The 17,566-nt window shown below is 38.4% G+C and overlaps 1 protein-coding gene across 2 annotated transcripts in view; it reads left to right on the plus strand.

The window, feature by feature from the left end:
* Window positions 1-212: 212 nt before the first annotated feature.
* Window positions 213-17,566, plus strand: part of STUM (stum, mechanosensory transduction mediator homolog) — a 43,812-nt gene continuing 26,458 nt past the window's right edge. The window contains exon 1 of one of the 2 annotated variants that reach the window (XM_014069727.2): window positions 213-567. In XM_014069727.2, coding sequence (XP_013925202.2) covers window positions 348-567 — 220 coding nt within the window. In that variant the 5' untranslated portion in view covers window positions 213-347. The remainder of the gene's footprint in view (window positions 568-17,566) is intronic. The other variant, XM_087717863.1, reaches the window with a different exon arrangement.

The following is a 17,566-nucleotide window of genomic DNA, read 5'->3' on the forward strand; positions in this document are numbered from 1 at the left end:
AGGTGAGAATAAGGCAAGTTCCTTCTCTCGGAGAGAGACAGCCTGCGAAGCAGGACCCGAGGAGAAGAGGCAGAAGCGAGGCCATAAATCTACTGTTCGCCTTCGGGCGGGCGAAGCGGCGCGCGGCGAGGACAGGCAAGAGGCGAGAGCGTGCGCAGCGCGGTCTCTCCAAGCGGCGTAGTCGGGCGCTTGGGCGCGTCTCGCCTTGAGATCCCTCCACTTGAGCTCAGGCGCCTCCTTATCCTTAGGCAGACGCCGACTCCCGGTCAGAGCCTCACTCGAGCGGAGACGCTCTGGGGCGCAGCTACTCAGGCGCTCCCTCGCTGCTCCGGCTGAAGCGGGCAACCATGGACCATGGCCCCAAAGAAGGGGACGCTGCCGGGCCGACTGCTGGCGGTGCCGCTCGAGGAAATAATGCCGCCGCGGCCACTGCCGCCTCCTCCTCCTCCGGCGGCGTGGTCGTGCAAGTACGCGAGAAGAAGGGACCCTTGCGTGCCGCCATCCCCTACATGCCGTTCCCTGTAGCCGTCCTGTGCTTGTTCCTCAACACCTTCGTACCTGGACTAGGTAAGCCGCCCTTGCCCTTCAAAATTGAGCGCCCGCCAGGCGGCGCTCGCGGGTCTCCACTTGCAGGGGAAAAAAGAAACAAGAAACACTAGGCGGGAACCGGGACGTGCCCAAAACCCGCGGAATTCCTCCGTAATCGTGGCGCAACTTAGCCGCACAGGTGCGAAGGTGTAGCCTGGCGGCGCTGCTGGGCGGGATATTTCGTCCTGCGTCGGTCTCTTCCTTTACGTTTTGGGCTAGCGGGGAGCTGCCACTTAGGCCGATGCCTTCGCAGCTACTTGATTCCGTCGCTTAGCGCGGTTATTTGAGAGGTGGGAAAGTGGGTCTGTTATAAGCGTTCACTTCCAAACGAGTCAAGCTTCCTGTCAGGCTAGTGCAGAAGTCTTCAAACTTGGCAACTTTAAGACTTGTGGAGTTCAAGTCCACAAGTCTTAAAGTTGTCAAGTTTGAAGACCTCTGGGCTAGTGCAAGTCTTAAAGTTGTCAAGTTTGAAGACCTCTGGGCTAGTGCAGGGAGAAGAGAAAAGTCCGCACAACACCACGTTTGTCGGCTCTAATAATTGTTCTCTATAATAGTGTCACTGAAGGGAATAGAGTGGTGAGCCTGCAGGATTTCGTATAGGGGAAAGAAAAAGACAGTCCTGGACTGTATACACTATATAGTGTATACAGTCCAGGACTGTCTTTTTCTTTGGCAGTTGACCAAATATGCAAGCAGAGCCTAAAAGCATTTTTAATTGATGTTGGTAGAGCTATATTCCATTTGATTATTCAGAGTTCTGGAGCTAAGGACTATAATCATCTTTATCCTGTGTGAATTTCTTTCAACTGCTGTTAAAAATAGTACTCATTTAAGTTAGTAACTGTTGCCAAGTACTGGGGTTTTGAATTTTGTAAACTGATTTTGGCGTTGTTTATCCTAAATTCATTGTGATGTTTTAGAATGGAGCCAGGAGAAGTCTGTTCTCAGAATAATTAATTCTATTTATTTCTCAGAATAAATAATTCTAATTATTTATTTGAATAATTAAGTCAAATAAAAGCCGAACAATGCCTTTTGCTCACTCAAGTGCTGGCATTCTTGTTAGGACATGAACAACTCAGGTGGGGAAAGAAGTGTAAGCATATTTTGTTTAATTGCAAGAACATATATAATATAATATATACCTTCTCTTTTAAAGTCGCTGAGGTTGATCTGTAACCATGAGGCAAAACATTTTTGCATTAGATTATTGGCTTTTCCTTTTGAACACCAAGTTCTCTTCAATAGAAGCCTCAATTCTCTACAAAATTTCCATTTAATGGGAATACAAAACTCTTTCACATGATGAAACAGGTCCATCTCAATTGGAAAGAGATGGAAATGTTCTAGCATGGCCATTAGAATGGGAATATTTAGAGAGAGAAAAGTCAACATCCAGAATGAGAAGTCAGTTATATCAGAGATAAGATTATTGAAAAAAAATCCCATGTCCTCTCATAGCTGAATTATACCTCTTGATATGAAGATTCAGAGAAGCAAAAATCCCATCTGTTGTATTTCTCCTTGCTGTATCTGATATGACAACCTGTCAAAAAGATGAGTTATTTTCTTCTTCTAGCTATATTGACTATTCATGAGTGAAATTTCTCTTTGTATTGCCTTTCCTTTGAGAAATGTTAAATTTTCCAATTATTTAAACTTGTAATGTTAGTATAGCCAGGATAGAATCATAGAACTAGAGGTTATTTGCAAAAACAAAAAAAACCAGACAAGAAATTGTGATATTATGAAGAAATACTATGGAGAATACTAGCAACTCTGTGTGGTTGGCAAAATTCTTGAGTACAAAATAACTGGGTAATGTGTCCTTGAGCAGCACTGAGGGTGACAGAAACTTTACATATGCTGACATTGTTAAAATAGCATGCTGTTAATCCTACTGTAAATATCCTAAAAGCCAAAGGATATTGCCATGGAATTGGCTCCAGACGTTATTTTTCATGGTGTGATATTACACCAGCACATTGTTGATAATAATTCATTTGAATAGTTGTTATATTTTAATTAAGTTTTAACTTTCTGACATGCCAATCAGCATAAATGATTTTGTGTCCCTTCTTGATAAGGTGTTGGTGCAATCTAAGACTACCTTCATATATCCCCATGATGTATGGCATATATTCCAAAGGAACTACTGTGAAGAATATTTTGTAGTGTTTCCTCTGGAGTTGCATTACAGACTCTTTTCCATAAATGGAAATACCTGCCGGGGCATCCCCTTTCCTCTTGTACCATAATTGTATCATAGAAAACCATGCTATTCAAATCTAAGCTTGTGCCCCAAGCTACCAAATCCACCAGTTAAGGCTCTGCGTTTGAGAAGGAGAGCTGACTGATCTGCCCCTCTGCCTCTCTGTATAGTATAGAGACTATTTGGAAGCATCCTGGAAGCAGGTGCTATTTCAGAGTGGCCACAATTCATTGCAGCTGCTTCCAAAATAGTGCCCACTTCTGGGACGGTGCCACACTGCCTCCATGTAGGAAGACTATGTGGCAGAGAGGCTATTTCCCAAATGACAACGTAGGTGACCGAGTTGTGATGGAGATTGGGGCGGAGGATGTGAGACCCAGCAGGCTGAGAAGCAGGCTCAAAGCCTGCAGGGACCTGGCAGGAAGGGTTGTGGAAGGAAGATAGGCAGGGGAGCTGCTGCAACACACTTGTAATTGATTGTAAGAGTAGGTGAATTCAGGAGCACCTGAATTTTGTTAATGTCACCATAGGGGTGCTTTGGCGACTGTACATTAAGGCAGAGCTAAGTCCCCTAATTCAGCACCATCATAATTTTGAATGGTTACTGAATGAAGGGACTATTTATAAGGCACACACACACACACAGACGTGATTATCAGATTCTGCAATAGGTACAATGATACACCTGACTGTAATTTCTCCTTCAAATGAATCAATGATCCTAGAGGTTCACATCCTTTTGCTATACATAAATATATAGCTTTGGATCATTTTCTTCAATAAATCAATGGACAAGTATAATGTTTTTTGACTCATTTGATTAACTGTGCTCTCTTTATTTAGTTTTAGGATTTGTATGGAGAACAGATAAGATTTTAGGTCATATTTAATATTCAGAAATATTAAAGATGCTTACATTGTAGGTACCACTGTTTCCAATATGAAACTGAAAAGGCACTAATCAACCAAAATTTTAAAAATTCAGAGCATCAAAGCATCCAGATTGGGAAAATAAATATTGCCATTCAGCAATTGTAGGTAGGTTGTATTCTTTTTATAGTATTTCAAAGTCTTAAAAGTAGTAGCAGTGATAAGCTAATTAAAGGTGTTAAATTTTTTGAAGAAAACTTTTCCTGCACTATCTATAACTAGGAATTATTTCAGACAGTCAATTTCTCATGAAGTGTATCAGATTTAAATCTTATTCCCAGGAATATGTTATGGTGTCTGTTGTTTTCAATACAGCTAATTTCCAAATAAATTACAGCTGAATGCCTGTCAGAATTTCAGAGAAGCCAAATAATAATATTCTAATTGTACCCATGGAGGTTCATATTCAAAATAATTTTCATTCCAAAGAAAGTCAGAAGTTAGTGTATATGCCTAATGGTATAACTGAAAATCTGGAAAATTAAACCCACTATTTTTAGTTGGGAGTGGCAGTAAAAACAGATAATTATGGGTTCTTTCATCCTGATTTCCTTTATTACAGATTTATCAATTGTTGATTAATTTGTGTAAAATATATACAGTAGGTGGAATTAACATATTCTTTTAAAAATCTATTGAACTAAGGGTTGAAGCAAAATTCCTTTCACAAGATTTATTATTTCCCATATATTCAGAGGTATTTTCAATTATTGTTACCACTGATATTACTAGTGTCATTTACAGTATCCACATCTAACAAAAATATTTTTCTTGAATTATTATCCCAAATATTTAAGAGATTCCAAACAAATACCATATTTTTGGGAGTATAAGACGCACCAGAGTATAAGACACACCAAGGTTTTGAAGAGGCAAATTAAAAAAGTAGGTAAGTAGATGGAGGGATAGAGAGGGAAAGAGAGAGAAATACAGTAGGTAGGTAGGGAGAGAGAAAGTAGTTAGGTAGGTATGTAGGTAGGTAGGTAAATAAATGGATATAGAGAGAGAGAAATAGAGAGAGAAATACAGTGGGTAGGTGGGAGAGTGTAGGTAAGTAGGTAGGCAGAGGGATAGAGAGAGAAAGAGATAGAGAGAAATACAGTAGATAGGTAGGGAGAGAGTGAGTAGGTAGGTTGGTAGGTATATATAGAGAGAAATAGAGAGAGAGAAATACAGTAGATAGGGAGAGAGAGAGTAGGTAGGTTGGTAGGTAGAAGGATAGAGAGAGAAATAGAGAGAAATATAGTAGGTAGAGAGAGAGAGAGAAATACAGTAGGTAGGAAGAGAGAAAGTAGGTAGGTTGGTAGGGAGAGGTATATATATATAGAGAAATACAGTAGGTAGGTAGGGAGAGAGTAAGTAGGTAGGTAGGTATGTAGGTAGATAGAGGGAGACAGAGAGAAATACAGTAGGTAGGTAGGGAGTGTGTGTGTGTGTGTGTGTGTGTGTGTAGGTAGGTAGATATAGGGATAGGGAGGCAAAAATGCTGTATTCAAAGTATAAGATGCATCCAGATTTTCATCCTCTTTTTTGAGGAAAAAAGGTTCGTCTTATACTCCGAAAAATACGGTAAATTGTAGTGTTTATATATTGTCATAGAAATCTGTTATAGAGTAACACAAAAATAATCTTGACAGAAAGTATGCAATAACTATGTTTCAATTTTATTTTATTTATTAAATCTTTATGATCCCCCCAACCAACACAAAGAGTACTCCAGGCAGAGTTATTGTTACTAAAACATTAATTTAGCACTGGAAAACAGGAACATATGATTGCTTCCGCTTCAGTCTCTGAGGGAAGGGGAAATGCTGACAGGTTTTAATATTGTTAGTATAGCTTATATTAATAAATTATGTACATATTAACAAAATATTTCTTATAATGTCTATATCCTGATCCAGTTTTCCTTAGAGGGCAGATTATTATGCAATTGGTGATTAGTTTTATTCCAATTTATTGTATGTCCAGAAAATATACTTGGGTAGAGAAGCTTAAAAGTTGTTGATTAGACCAAAGTGTTATCAGCATGTAATTACAACTTGTATTTAATTTCAACTAAACCTTAAACACCTATAGAGTGTCTATTGAAACAGGCCAAAGATTCTAAGGCAATGGTAGATATGTTTTAACATTCTTGATGGATTTTATAATAAGGCCACCCAGCATTTTTAAAGACATATGTCCAATGGAATAAGGTAATTTTAACTGTATTCTGAAAGCTCAGTAGGGGAAGTAGCCAATCTAGTAAGGTGGGAAGGGGGAAGACTGTGTATAACAGCTGAACCACAATTATAGGTGGGAGTCAAGATACGCAAGCCTTTTAAAATTATCAACAGCACTTTGAATTGCATTCAGAAACCAATTGGCAACCAATATTCAGTATGCATAGATGGCATGCAGCATAACAATAGATCAGGCTGAAACTGCAGGGATCTTGGCCCATAATAAGCATTTTAACAGCAAAAACCATAGGAAAATAATTGGAGGTAAGCCCACCCATAGCTTTACTTTGCTTTAGTCAATTGGCCTAGCAACTCTTTTTTCAGTAGAACTTAATATCAATATTATAACTTAACAAAGAAAGAAAATTATTTTGAGTCGATGAAACGTATATAAAATTGATTTTCTTTATCCACTACTTTGCAGGCCTCAAATAAGAGGTGGAGGGAAGCAAATTTGGAATCAAGTAAAAAATGATGCCAGGCTTTGAGCGTTGCTCCTAAAATCTTTGTATTTCAGGGATGGTGACAATATTAAGCCATAATACAATTATAAAAGAGATAAGCAGCCTCAAAGTCTTAGTTCATATTTTGCATACCTATTGAACACATTTTCTCTCATTCACCCGCACTATTCACTCATGGGAATGCAAGATCATTGGCTGAGTCCCAAGTTGTGCTGCTAGATGTTGGCCATTCCTGAAATTCCTTTCTTTGAAGATAGTAGGAAACTTGCAAAATTGATGTTGATTTCATGGGATAAACCAACTAAGAATTGTGATCAGGTGAGCTACTTCTACTTTATTGTAAAGCCATATTGACAAAATCTTTCAAATGATTTCAATTCTCTCCCGTTTCATTTACAACACAGGAAAGTGGAAAAGGTATCTTCTGAGTCTCTGGGACCACCCACTGTCCAGTTGTGACTGTGCTATCTTTTATCTAACTGCTGTCTTGGTTGCGTATCTTTGCCCAATCTCCCAAGGTCTTTCTCGCATATCATTACATAGTCCAACAGGAAAAACATTACCAGTTCACTGGCAGACACATTGGATGGGACTAACAAGTTCAAAGTACCAAATGCAAGAGGGAATTAATTGAGGGATGCCTCACTTAAAAGATCCATCAATAGAAACTACATGTCCTCAAAGACTTAACTATAGAAAGGAGCAGTAGGAATTTCCCTAGCATGGATATTAGGAGTGAAGAAGCTGTGGTCTTGGTAATCATTGTCCAAATAAAGCTCCTAGCCAGAGTTTTTGAATTTGCCAGTCTATAAGTGTAAATACATGCTTGCCAGAGCTAAAAAGATTAAAAGCCAGATAGCAATTTCTTAAGCCAGTTTCATTTCCAATGAGTTTTTGCAGGAGAGATAAGCAGCCTTAAGCTTCTGTATGGAACAATCCTTTAACTTAATGTGATTGGTGAACCAAACCAAACCATCTTGTTCAGCAAATTATTATTAACACAAATGATGAATTAGTTCAGTTTTTGAAGTCATTTTTTTTCCCCATGAATAGTAAATGTTTCATTTACACTGTTGGAATACTTCTCTCAATTTTATGGAAGCTGTTAGAATTTTTTAATTAACAGCCATCCTCATCATGTGTGAAATTTATGTAGGCATTTCTGAGATTTGGATTAATTTGTTTAGAGTTCAGATGTTAATATTAACCTGTCATCATAGCAAAAGAGCAGTGAACCACGCTTCCTACCTGTGTTTTTATTAGACTGATCAAACCTGTCTTCAAAAATAATCTTTTGCTAATATGGTTCAAAATATTTATATGAATGTGAATATTTTTATCCTTCTACCAAGAATTTTTAAGTTGCTAATTAAAATTCTGGTATGATAGCTTTATTAAAAATACATCTTGAGCTTAGTTCTGCAAATTATTTGTACAATTTTTATCTGTTGATTACAAAATATTTACTGCAATGCAATTATTACTAAAAGTAGAGGATTTTTTTTCAAGCTGGTAATACAGTAGATGGCATGTAATTAGTAATTGCAAAATTGTATTCGTAATGGTGTTAAAATCTCTCAGGAATAATTTATTTGTATAAAAAAACTCATGTTTATGATAACTTACAGTTATTAATGATTATTTAAAAGTAACAAGTATAAATTACATTTCAACTGAATCTGATAGATGATTCATGTGGTGGAATCTGGAACTGAAGTGAGTGGATAAGTTAGGAGTCTGACTAGCCTGGAATTGCTGGGGAAGCGAAGGAAAGCATATCCTCCCTAAAGTTTGTAGTATTTACCTAGTAGTTTCTCTAGTCAGTGTATGAATCTGGCAAGATTCCTGTTAATAGGCAAGTAGCAATAAACACACCATTCTGACTAGCTGGCTGAGTCATCCTTTTCCTTGCACCTGGCAGTTCAATAATATTTTATAACTGTAAAAAATAAGAGCTTTTCTTGGAAGTTTACAAACAAAATATAACAATAATTGTGAATTGCAGCTCTAGGCTGAAAGTTGCAATAATTGACCAAGATACTATGCATAACAGCATAAAATTCTTTAAAATGAATATAAGAAATTATTTATTTATCCAATAGAATCACATGCCTCGAATTGATCTTAAATGATTTTTAAAATAATTTAAATTTACAATGTGGCTGTCCTTTATTTTTTGCATACAGGGAAAAAGTATTTAAGTGTATTTGTAAAAAAAATATTTTGCATAAATGGTTCCTGTTAATTTGCTATTTTTAAAATATTTTTGAGTTCATTCTTGTTGCTATGACAATTTCATTTTCATAAACACATTTTTGTGGTGTCTATGTCTGCTCCTTTCTGACATTCTGGAAATTATATAAAATTGAAGAAAACAAATGAGTAATTTTGATATTAAAGAGAGAATGCTATCAATTTTGATTAATTATATATTGATGCATTTTATTGGGGTAATTTTACATTGCTTTTTGACCCCAAAATACTCCTTCAAGGTAGCATACTGTTCAATACAGTGAATAGCTCAAATGCCAAAATCAAATGCCAATACTGTAAAATGAGACCAAAATAGAATAATTTACACACAATACATTTTCCTAAAACTAAAAGCTGAAAAAAAAATCTTCACAGTTCATCCAATATACAGAAAGAGAGGGAATCAACTGCTACCTGGAATCAACTGATACATGAAACTTTCAATCAGTTTCATTGAAAATGTTCCCCACCTCCTATGCTACCAGTGTCTTGCACAAGTTTTTCATAAGAATGAGAAAAAGTAATTGGGCTCTTGTATCCAAGGTAGACTTGTAAGAAGCTGAGTCTGTTGAAAAAGAACTAACAATAGAGAAGCCAAGCAGGATCTTTTTATAGTTCTGCTAACACAGTGTCAATTTAGCAAGCTGCTAATAAACAGAGTGGAGAAGGGACATTTCAGATTTCAAATTAATTTGGGCAAGATATTGGTTAAATCAGCTGCTGTCAGAACTTCAAGATAGCCCAAACTGAGAAACCAAAACCATAAATACAAATACTACTTTTACTGTAGTTTCAGTTACAGAATCTTGTGCTTCTCCTTTCCTCTGTCTTTACGTTCAAAAGAATTAGGGAGGGTCAACTCTGAGCTGCTTTATCCACCTCCACTTTTATACTCAGATTTATCTTATCAGATCATTGTTTAGGCTAGGGGTGTCAAACTCGCAGCATCATGTTGTCATCACGTCATGTATTGTGAATTTCCCCCTTCACTAAAATGGAGTGGGCGTGGCCAGTGTGTGATGCATCTGGCACGTGGGGCCACGAGTTTAACACCCCTGATCTAGGCTGTGGCCCTCCCTCCTCTCTCTCAAGGTTATTCTGACAGTCCATTGTAATTGCACAGCTAAGAATTAAAAAGATAAGAAATATCTGTGCCAAATATATAAATTGTGTCTTATTTGATTGGCTATTATATAAGCATGCACTGAAACAATAACATGAGCAATCATGCATGTGCATACATGCAGCATATCATCCCATCCTGCCCCAGAGACTGCTGGAAGCCATATTTTTACAGCTTTACATAAAAATCCAGAATAGGTATTATATGAACGTCAGGGCGAATACTGTACCACAGGAAAAGTGCAGCTGCTGAAAAGATACATCTCCTAATTTCCACAAAATGACAATGCTTTATAGCTGTGACCCGGAGTGAGCCAACTCTAGTAAATCTTACTGCCAGGGGAAAGTCAGTCCTATACGTATTCAAATTCTAAGCCATAAATTGCATCTGAAAGCCCACTAGTAATCAGTGCAGCTTGAGTTGAACTCAAGCTCATTTCTTTCCCCAAAAGCTTCACAGCCTCCAGGCATCAAGACAGGAGCTCCATTGCATTCCCTGCCCAACCAGGGCTCAAGATCTAAAACTCAAGTACCATTTGCATATTGGTGATGCTTAACACTCATGCCAATGGGTGACCTCACCCACTTGCTTCATGTAGATGTTGAATTGGAGTACATAAGGAAAGTGTCACGCTCTGTGGAATTCTATATTGCAAGAACTTTGCATTACATCACTCCCTATCAACACCAGTTGAAACCAGCTCCAGAAAGAGAATCACTATAGTACAGTGCTCCTTGCTCCTAACTCTCAACAAGGGTCTAGATTCTAGAAGGATGCTTTGATTTTATTTTTATCCTGCCTCCCTTTTTAGAGCTGAATGCTTCTGAAATATCAAGCAGAACCAGGAATGTCATGACACCCCTATTCTGGTCCTGCCGAATAAGTACAACCGGAGCTAAATTCAGGCTGAAGGCTTTACCAAAACGGCTTCAAATAATCAGCTTCCTCCAGGCTGCACCTTATCTTTAATGTTGCACACAAAATGGAAAGTTGGAAATTGGTTCTAAATTATCCCACACTGTCAGTTCCAGTGATGGCTTCATTTGGATGGAATGTATCATTGTCTTATTCAATGCAGATGGGATAGTCCACTCAGTCCAGAATAAATGCATCACTGTTTCAGCCCAGCCATTTGTTACCACCTAGGAGGCCTTAACCAACTAGGAGGGGCAAGGGCTTAAGTTGAGAACAGTAACATCCTCAAGGTCCTATGTCTGCTTTCTCAACAGTCATGACTATAGAATATAGATCTACCTGACTATTGAATCTGAATGATTTTATCCATCAGATGTCTAATGTATTCATGATAGCAACTCTTATCATATATTCATCTTATCCTTTAATCTCCATGAGACTCTGGGTTGCTTTCAAAAGGGTCATTGGACACTGATAATCATAGTAAAATAATAATCGTAACTTATAAAGCCCTTGGACCTGGGTACTTGAGAGACCGCCTGCTGCCAATTACCTCCCACAGACCAGGGTCAGCCTCCTCCGGGTTCCGTCTACCAGCCAATGCCATCTGGCTACCACCCGGGGGAGGGCCTTCTTTGTTGCAGCTCTGGCCCTTTGGAATGAACTCCCCGCGGAGATTCGGCCCCTCACCCCTCTCCAGGCCTTCCGGAAAGCCGTCAAAACCTGGCTGTGCCGGCAGGCCTGGGGTTGATGAGTTCCCCTCCCCTCTTGACTTGTATGGCTGTATGACTATTGTGTATCTTAATTACGTGTATTGTGTTTGTATCCCCTTTCCCCTTTTGAGTTGTTCGCCACCCTGAGTCCCTCCCGGAGAAGGGTGGCATACAAATAAATTAAATCTTAATCTAATCTTAATCTTAATTATATGCTGCAATCCTCATTACTATATAGACTGTAATGTGGGCACAGTCATGTTTAAACGGACTTATTTTTCATCTTTCTCTAGTAATCTAAGCATCTCTTCTGGCTACTCTATTTCCCTTGAGTCATTAGAAAACCAAGAGGCTCAATGTGATTAGCCACTGTTCATATGCAGTCCTATACAACACAACGGACACTTCTCCATTTGTAGAAGCAACTACGGTTTCTGGTGAACTGTCCTCCAAAGACTCAGGAAAATTTCCAAATAACCATCTGAAAACCAGTTGGGTCCATCATGCATCTATTGCAGACCAATCTAAGAAGGTCCATCTTTCTTCAAGATGGAGGACATCAGAAAGTTTCCAAGGAACCAGTTTCAAAGAAACCAATTTCTAAACCATGGTCAGAAATTGATCTGACAATGACAAGACAAAGTTACAGTCCCATGCAATATTCAGAAGGCCGGGCTTATTATCTAGTTAAGAGTTTCTCCAATTGTGGTTTGCAGAATCTCTCTCATGTGCACCTCAACAATGTGACTCTGGACATTTTACAACAAAAATAAACATTTTTAAAAAGTAACCATATATCGTAAAAAGTAACCCAATATATAAATTGATGAATGAAAAAGGATAATAAAAACAACCAGAAGCCAGGTCTTAAGACACGTAATGAGGGGGCCTGTCAGATATTTACTCCTGATTAGGCATTTTGGATTGCTTTAAAAAACATTAATAAATTCCACATCCTAAGAAATGTTAGGCAGTATGGTAGCATTAAATATACCTCCTGGTAAACATTTACTATGAATGTAAGGATTTGGCTAGAAAAGAACAGATCAAGAGGCATCATTGTTTTATATTGTCCCAGATTTCTGCCTCTAAGATCTCTGAAAAGGGGAGAAAAGATGGGCAATCAAGAGCAAAGATGCTTTTAAGTCATTAATTTATCCTTCCTCTCATTCACCTGTACAGGTGAGCCATATGATGTTGGAACGATTTCTTTTCTTTGGGTATAATGTCTTTGTGCTATGACAGGACTTCAAAAAGAGCTATGAAGTCTGTACACTGGGTAGAATAAGAGCAAAATATAAATGAAGGTACTGTGCACACATATTCACTCAGAGAACTGTTTAATGGATGGAAAAGCAATATTTTCCTGACAAGTTTGTTTTTAAAATCCTGGGTTTAAAGGCACAGTTGGGATTTGTTCCCTAGCAACATTGTACATCTAAGGCTTGTGAATGATTGCCAATATTATGAAAAGCTGCACAGAAGAGTGAAGCAATTGAGAATGTGGTGTGTGTGTGTGTTGAGAACAGTTAAATAAAAAGGTATTATGGTGAAAGAAATTGTCAAAGATTTTCTGGAGCAGAAAACATTTCCAAATAATGGTCAGGTACATTAAAACTTATGACTTGGATAAGAAATGATTATTTCATTGACAACTTATTTACACAACCACTTTTTCATAACCAAAAAATAATATATTGTTGAAGCAATAGTGAATAATATACAGAATTGTACAGTTGTTGAAAATCTACAGAGAAATGAAGGTGGGCTATGTTACTAACTGCCAGTATTATGCAAAGAAAGCAGTTCCTTCTTAGGAATGTTCCTGACTTTCAGAAATGATTGTTGCAGGTGTTGAAGGATCTTGATAATGGTTCCTGAAAGCAGAACATAATTTGAAGCAATAATGTTATTCTTTGTATAAGAGGTATAGAAGAGGAAGCTTATATGCAGCTTGAAAAGGATTTTAGTTTAGTTTCTTACTTCTACAGCTAAAGGGAATTAGATTCAGAGATCAAGTAAGGGAAAAGACTCTATATGAATTTTTTAAATATAAGTTTTAATCTTCCATTTTCAAATGCTGGAGATGATGCTTCTGGGAGTATTTCTTATGATGGTTTTTTGGGCTTGTTTCTATTTCATACATTTGACAAATTTGTCTAGTAAGATGAAAGGAAATATACATACAGATAAAAAGCCAACTTTCTCAAGTGATTTTAAATTAGCCAACATATATTTTAAAAGCTGTATCTGCAGATTGAGAAAACAAGTGATGGGTTTCCCAAATTTGCATATATGTATGCTGTTATGTTATTCCCTTTCAGGCTTTATAAATCACAGAAGGAGTTAGAAATGGTAAGCTCAATAGTAATAGATAAGAATATAATGAGATAATAACTCTAGGTTTCACTATTTATGTAAAATTTACATTAGTTCATTTTTTCCTATATTAGTTTTCAGATTTGGTTCTTAGAAAACAATTCTTAAATCTGACTTTGAAAGAACTACATTAAACAACACACTTTTAACATCCCTATGAAAATAAAGCATTATAAGTAGTTCTGGAAAATGCAGATTTAATGTTCTAGTGATTTGGCTGATAATTGTGGAAAATAAAAATTTCCACTTCTTTTTGAGGGGAATAAAGATAATTCTTTACTATCTTTAATAAAGATAATAGAGGGAGAAAAATTAGGAAATATTATTGAATTGTAATTATCCCAAAGGCTTGAAATATGTACTGCTTAATTTTAGCAAGAAATGCCAATTTAGTGTCAGCTTTACTAAAAGCCCATGCTGGATTTGTGTGCTTTAAGTACTGTGGCAGATTCAGGTTGCCCTTGACTTACGACTACAATTCAGCCGAAAATTCCTGTTGCTAAGTAAAACATTTGTTAAGTGAATTTTGCCCCATTTTTCTTGCCGTAGTTGTTAAATGAATCACTGCAGTTGTTAAGTTACTAACACAATTGTTAAGTGCATACAGCTTCCCCATTGACTTTGCTTGTCAGAAGTTGCAGAAGGTCATCTTGTGACCCCAAGATGCTGCAGCTCTCATAAACATGAGTCAGTTGTCAAGCATCTGAATTTTAATCATACGACCATGGGAATGCTGCAATGGTTGTCAGTGTGAAAAACAGTTATAAGTCACTTGTTTCAGTGCTGTTGTAACTTTGAATGGTCACTAAACTGTTGTAAATTGAGGACTACCTCTAATGCAAAAGTGGTATTCAACCAGTTCTGACAGGTTCTGGAGAACAGGAAGCGGAAATTTAGAGTAGTTCGGAGAACTGGCAAATAGGCTGGTCCCAACCCTGCTGCCTCCCAGCTGATCTTCTTTTGTTGCCCTGAACAGGAGAAGGGAGCTGGAAAACAGGTTAGTGGGGTGAGGAGGTGTTGTGGCCCAGCAGGATCCGGTTGAGCTGCTGATGGACTCGGATAGTGAGGAACCATATGAGTCTGCCATGGAAGATGTGGAGGATCCCGTGCATGGTTCAGACTCAGAGCTGGGACCAGAGAGGCCGGTTGGCCACCAGGAGGCGCCTGAGGCATGGAGCAGTAGGGAAGATCAAAGGCAGTTTGTCCCTGATGCTCGATTGAGACGGGCTGAGAAACGCAAGCATCAACTCCGTAGGCAGTCTCATAGAAGATAATTACGCACAGGTGGTTGTGGATGGGCACCTCCCAAGAGTCTTTATAAGTGAGGGATTGGGAGGGGACATTTGCAGGAAACAACTGTTTGAACTAGTATTGAAAAAATCTGTATTCTAGCCATGTCATGTGGAATTATCTGTGTTACTTCCTTTGAACTTTCTGGGTTGCTGCCAACCTATTATCTTGAACGTGAGTTGCCTGGGCCCTCAGCCAAGGGATTTGTTATCGCATTAATTAAATAGTGGCAAACAGCCAAGGCTGCATTCTGGTTTATTCACAGGCCGGGGGAGGGGGTCAGAACAGGGAGTGAATGGGGATTTTGCAGTAACTTTCTTCCAGGAATGGGGAGGGAATAGGTATTTTGCAGTATCCTTCTCATGCCACACCCACAAAGCCACACCATGCCCACATAGCCACGCCCACAGAACCGGTAGTAAAAAAAAGAAAAGAATCCTACCACTGCTCTAATGTCGCAGCCTTTGCAGAATAAGTATTAGCTGTTTATAACATGGAAAAAAGACAGGCTTCAGTTATGTTATGCACACACTTATCTGACGCAACCATAGGCTTAGAGATGATTGTTTGTAAGTAGGTTTTTAACCATCCTGTATTTATTTCTGGACATAAGGCAGGAATTCTGATGAAACAAAGAAGGTGTTTTAGTAAGATTTGACATTTATTTGAGGGATCCGTTCCAAGTTTGTGATTCTTTGTGAGTGGGGAGATAAAACCCCGTATATTTTCTGCAGCATTTTTAGCCTCTGATCCCAAAGATTCAAAATAAAAATCATTGATGATTAGACAAGATTGAGATTTGACTTTACATGGATTCTGCCAAGGTACACAGAAAGAGAAAAACTTCAATATTACACCAAATCATTGCTTCATAAATACATCAATGCTCCATGTTAGGGTTTTTTATTGTTTTAAATATTTTATTTCATTTTTTCATTTTCATTTTCATTTTGTACAATCACTTATATACTGTGCAAAGAAAAAAGGAAAAAAAAAAAAAAAAACCCCAACATAACACTTCATTCCCCCATACACCCTCTCTTCTCCCCCTCCAACTTTCCTTTCACCCCTCCAACATTCCCCTCTTCTACTTCCCTTCCCCCTCAGACATCTCCCCCTCCCTCCATTTACCCTCCTTACATTCCCTCTCACTCCCTCTTTACTTCTCCCTTCTCTTTCCCTCTTCTCCCCACTTTGGTGTATCCATACAATTCAATTTGTTTTTTACAATAAAAGTAGAAAAAGAAAAAAAGAAAAAGAAAAAAAAAAACGGCAGTACACAAGTGAATTCTTATTGTTCTAAGGATTGAAACTGTAATTCCACCCTCCCCCCTCCCCCCTATAATCCCCCCTCCCTAACCCCCTTACGGCTTCGCAGGTCCCATGCCCGGCATAATTCTTTAACAAGCATTTAAGTATAATAAGGCCAACTAACTTTAAAATTTAAAAAAAGTAAGATAAAAGTAGCCAAAAAGAAAAAGGAAAAATAGTAGAAAATAAGAAATAATAAAAAAAAAACACCCACACTCACACACAAAAAGGAGAAAGAAACAAAAAGGGTCATAAGCCCACTACGTTACCACAGCCTCCCACTATCTACAAATCTTAATCAATGTGACTCATTCCAAATTTCGATTATTTTACTACTTGCAGGGTTTCAAACTATATTAGAGCCAGGTAAGTTGATCAGTCAGAATTCCCCAACTAAAAATCTCCTTGCTTTGTCTATCTATTCAAACCTTTAATCCATCTCCTTTTTTATCCAAGTATCCAAACCCTTCCACAACACCATCAACTCAAATACTTCTCCCATCCCTCACCTCCAACACCTCCCCCTCTATCCCCACCCACCTCCACACACAAACCTTCAACCTTCCACCCTGCCTTCATCCACATCCACACACATATCCCATCCACATTCGTTGCTCCTCCCACATTCACTCCACCTTCCTGAAGATTCTCCGACCAAACCCTCTTAACCCTACATTGATATAGCAACTCAAACAAACATCAGCTTACGCCCTAGCCCCATGTAATCTAACTAAACTTTCGCTGCCCCTCCCTCTCCCACGCACCTCCCAACTCCGCCCGTCCCAAACCACAACTCAAAAAGATCACAACTTCCGCTCTCCTCACCCAAAAGAATAGTTCATGCACAATTAAAGTTAGAGTTCAAACAAAACTCCTGTACAATATATGTCCCCAATCAGCAACGCTTCTTTCAGTCTCCATGTCTCATCATCGATATGCCACTTTTCCATTTTATCCCAGACGGAAATCATAAAGCTTTAAAAACATCGCTAGTCTTTATTCTTTAGTCTTCTGCCCTTCCGGAAGAGAAAAGCAACACGCTCCACCTTGTAGCCACGTGTCTCGCTGTTTGTCTTCTCCTTCTCCCTGTCTCTCCCCAGATCCGGATGAATCAGGAAGTCCCGCCTTCAGGGTCTCGTAATAAAATTTTCGGGCTTCACAGA

Source organism: Thamnophis sirtalis, unplaced genomic scaffold (assembly GCF_051295495.1).
Source record: "Thamnophis sirtalis isolate CommonGarterSnake01/CBP01778 unplaced genomic scaffold, rThaSir2_p1.2 scaffold_6, whole genome shotgun sequence".
Taxonomy (NCBI): Eukaryota; Metazoa; Chordata; class Lepidosauria; order Squamata; family Natricidae; genus Thamnophis; species Thamnophis sirtalis.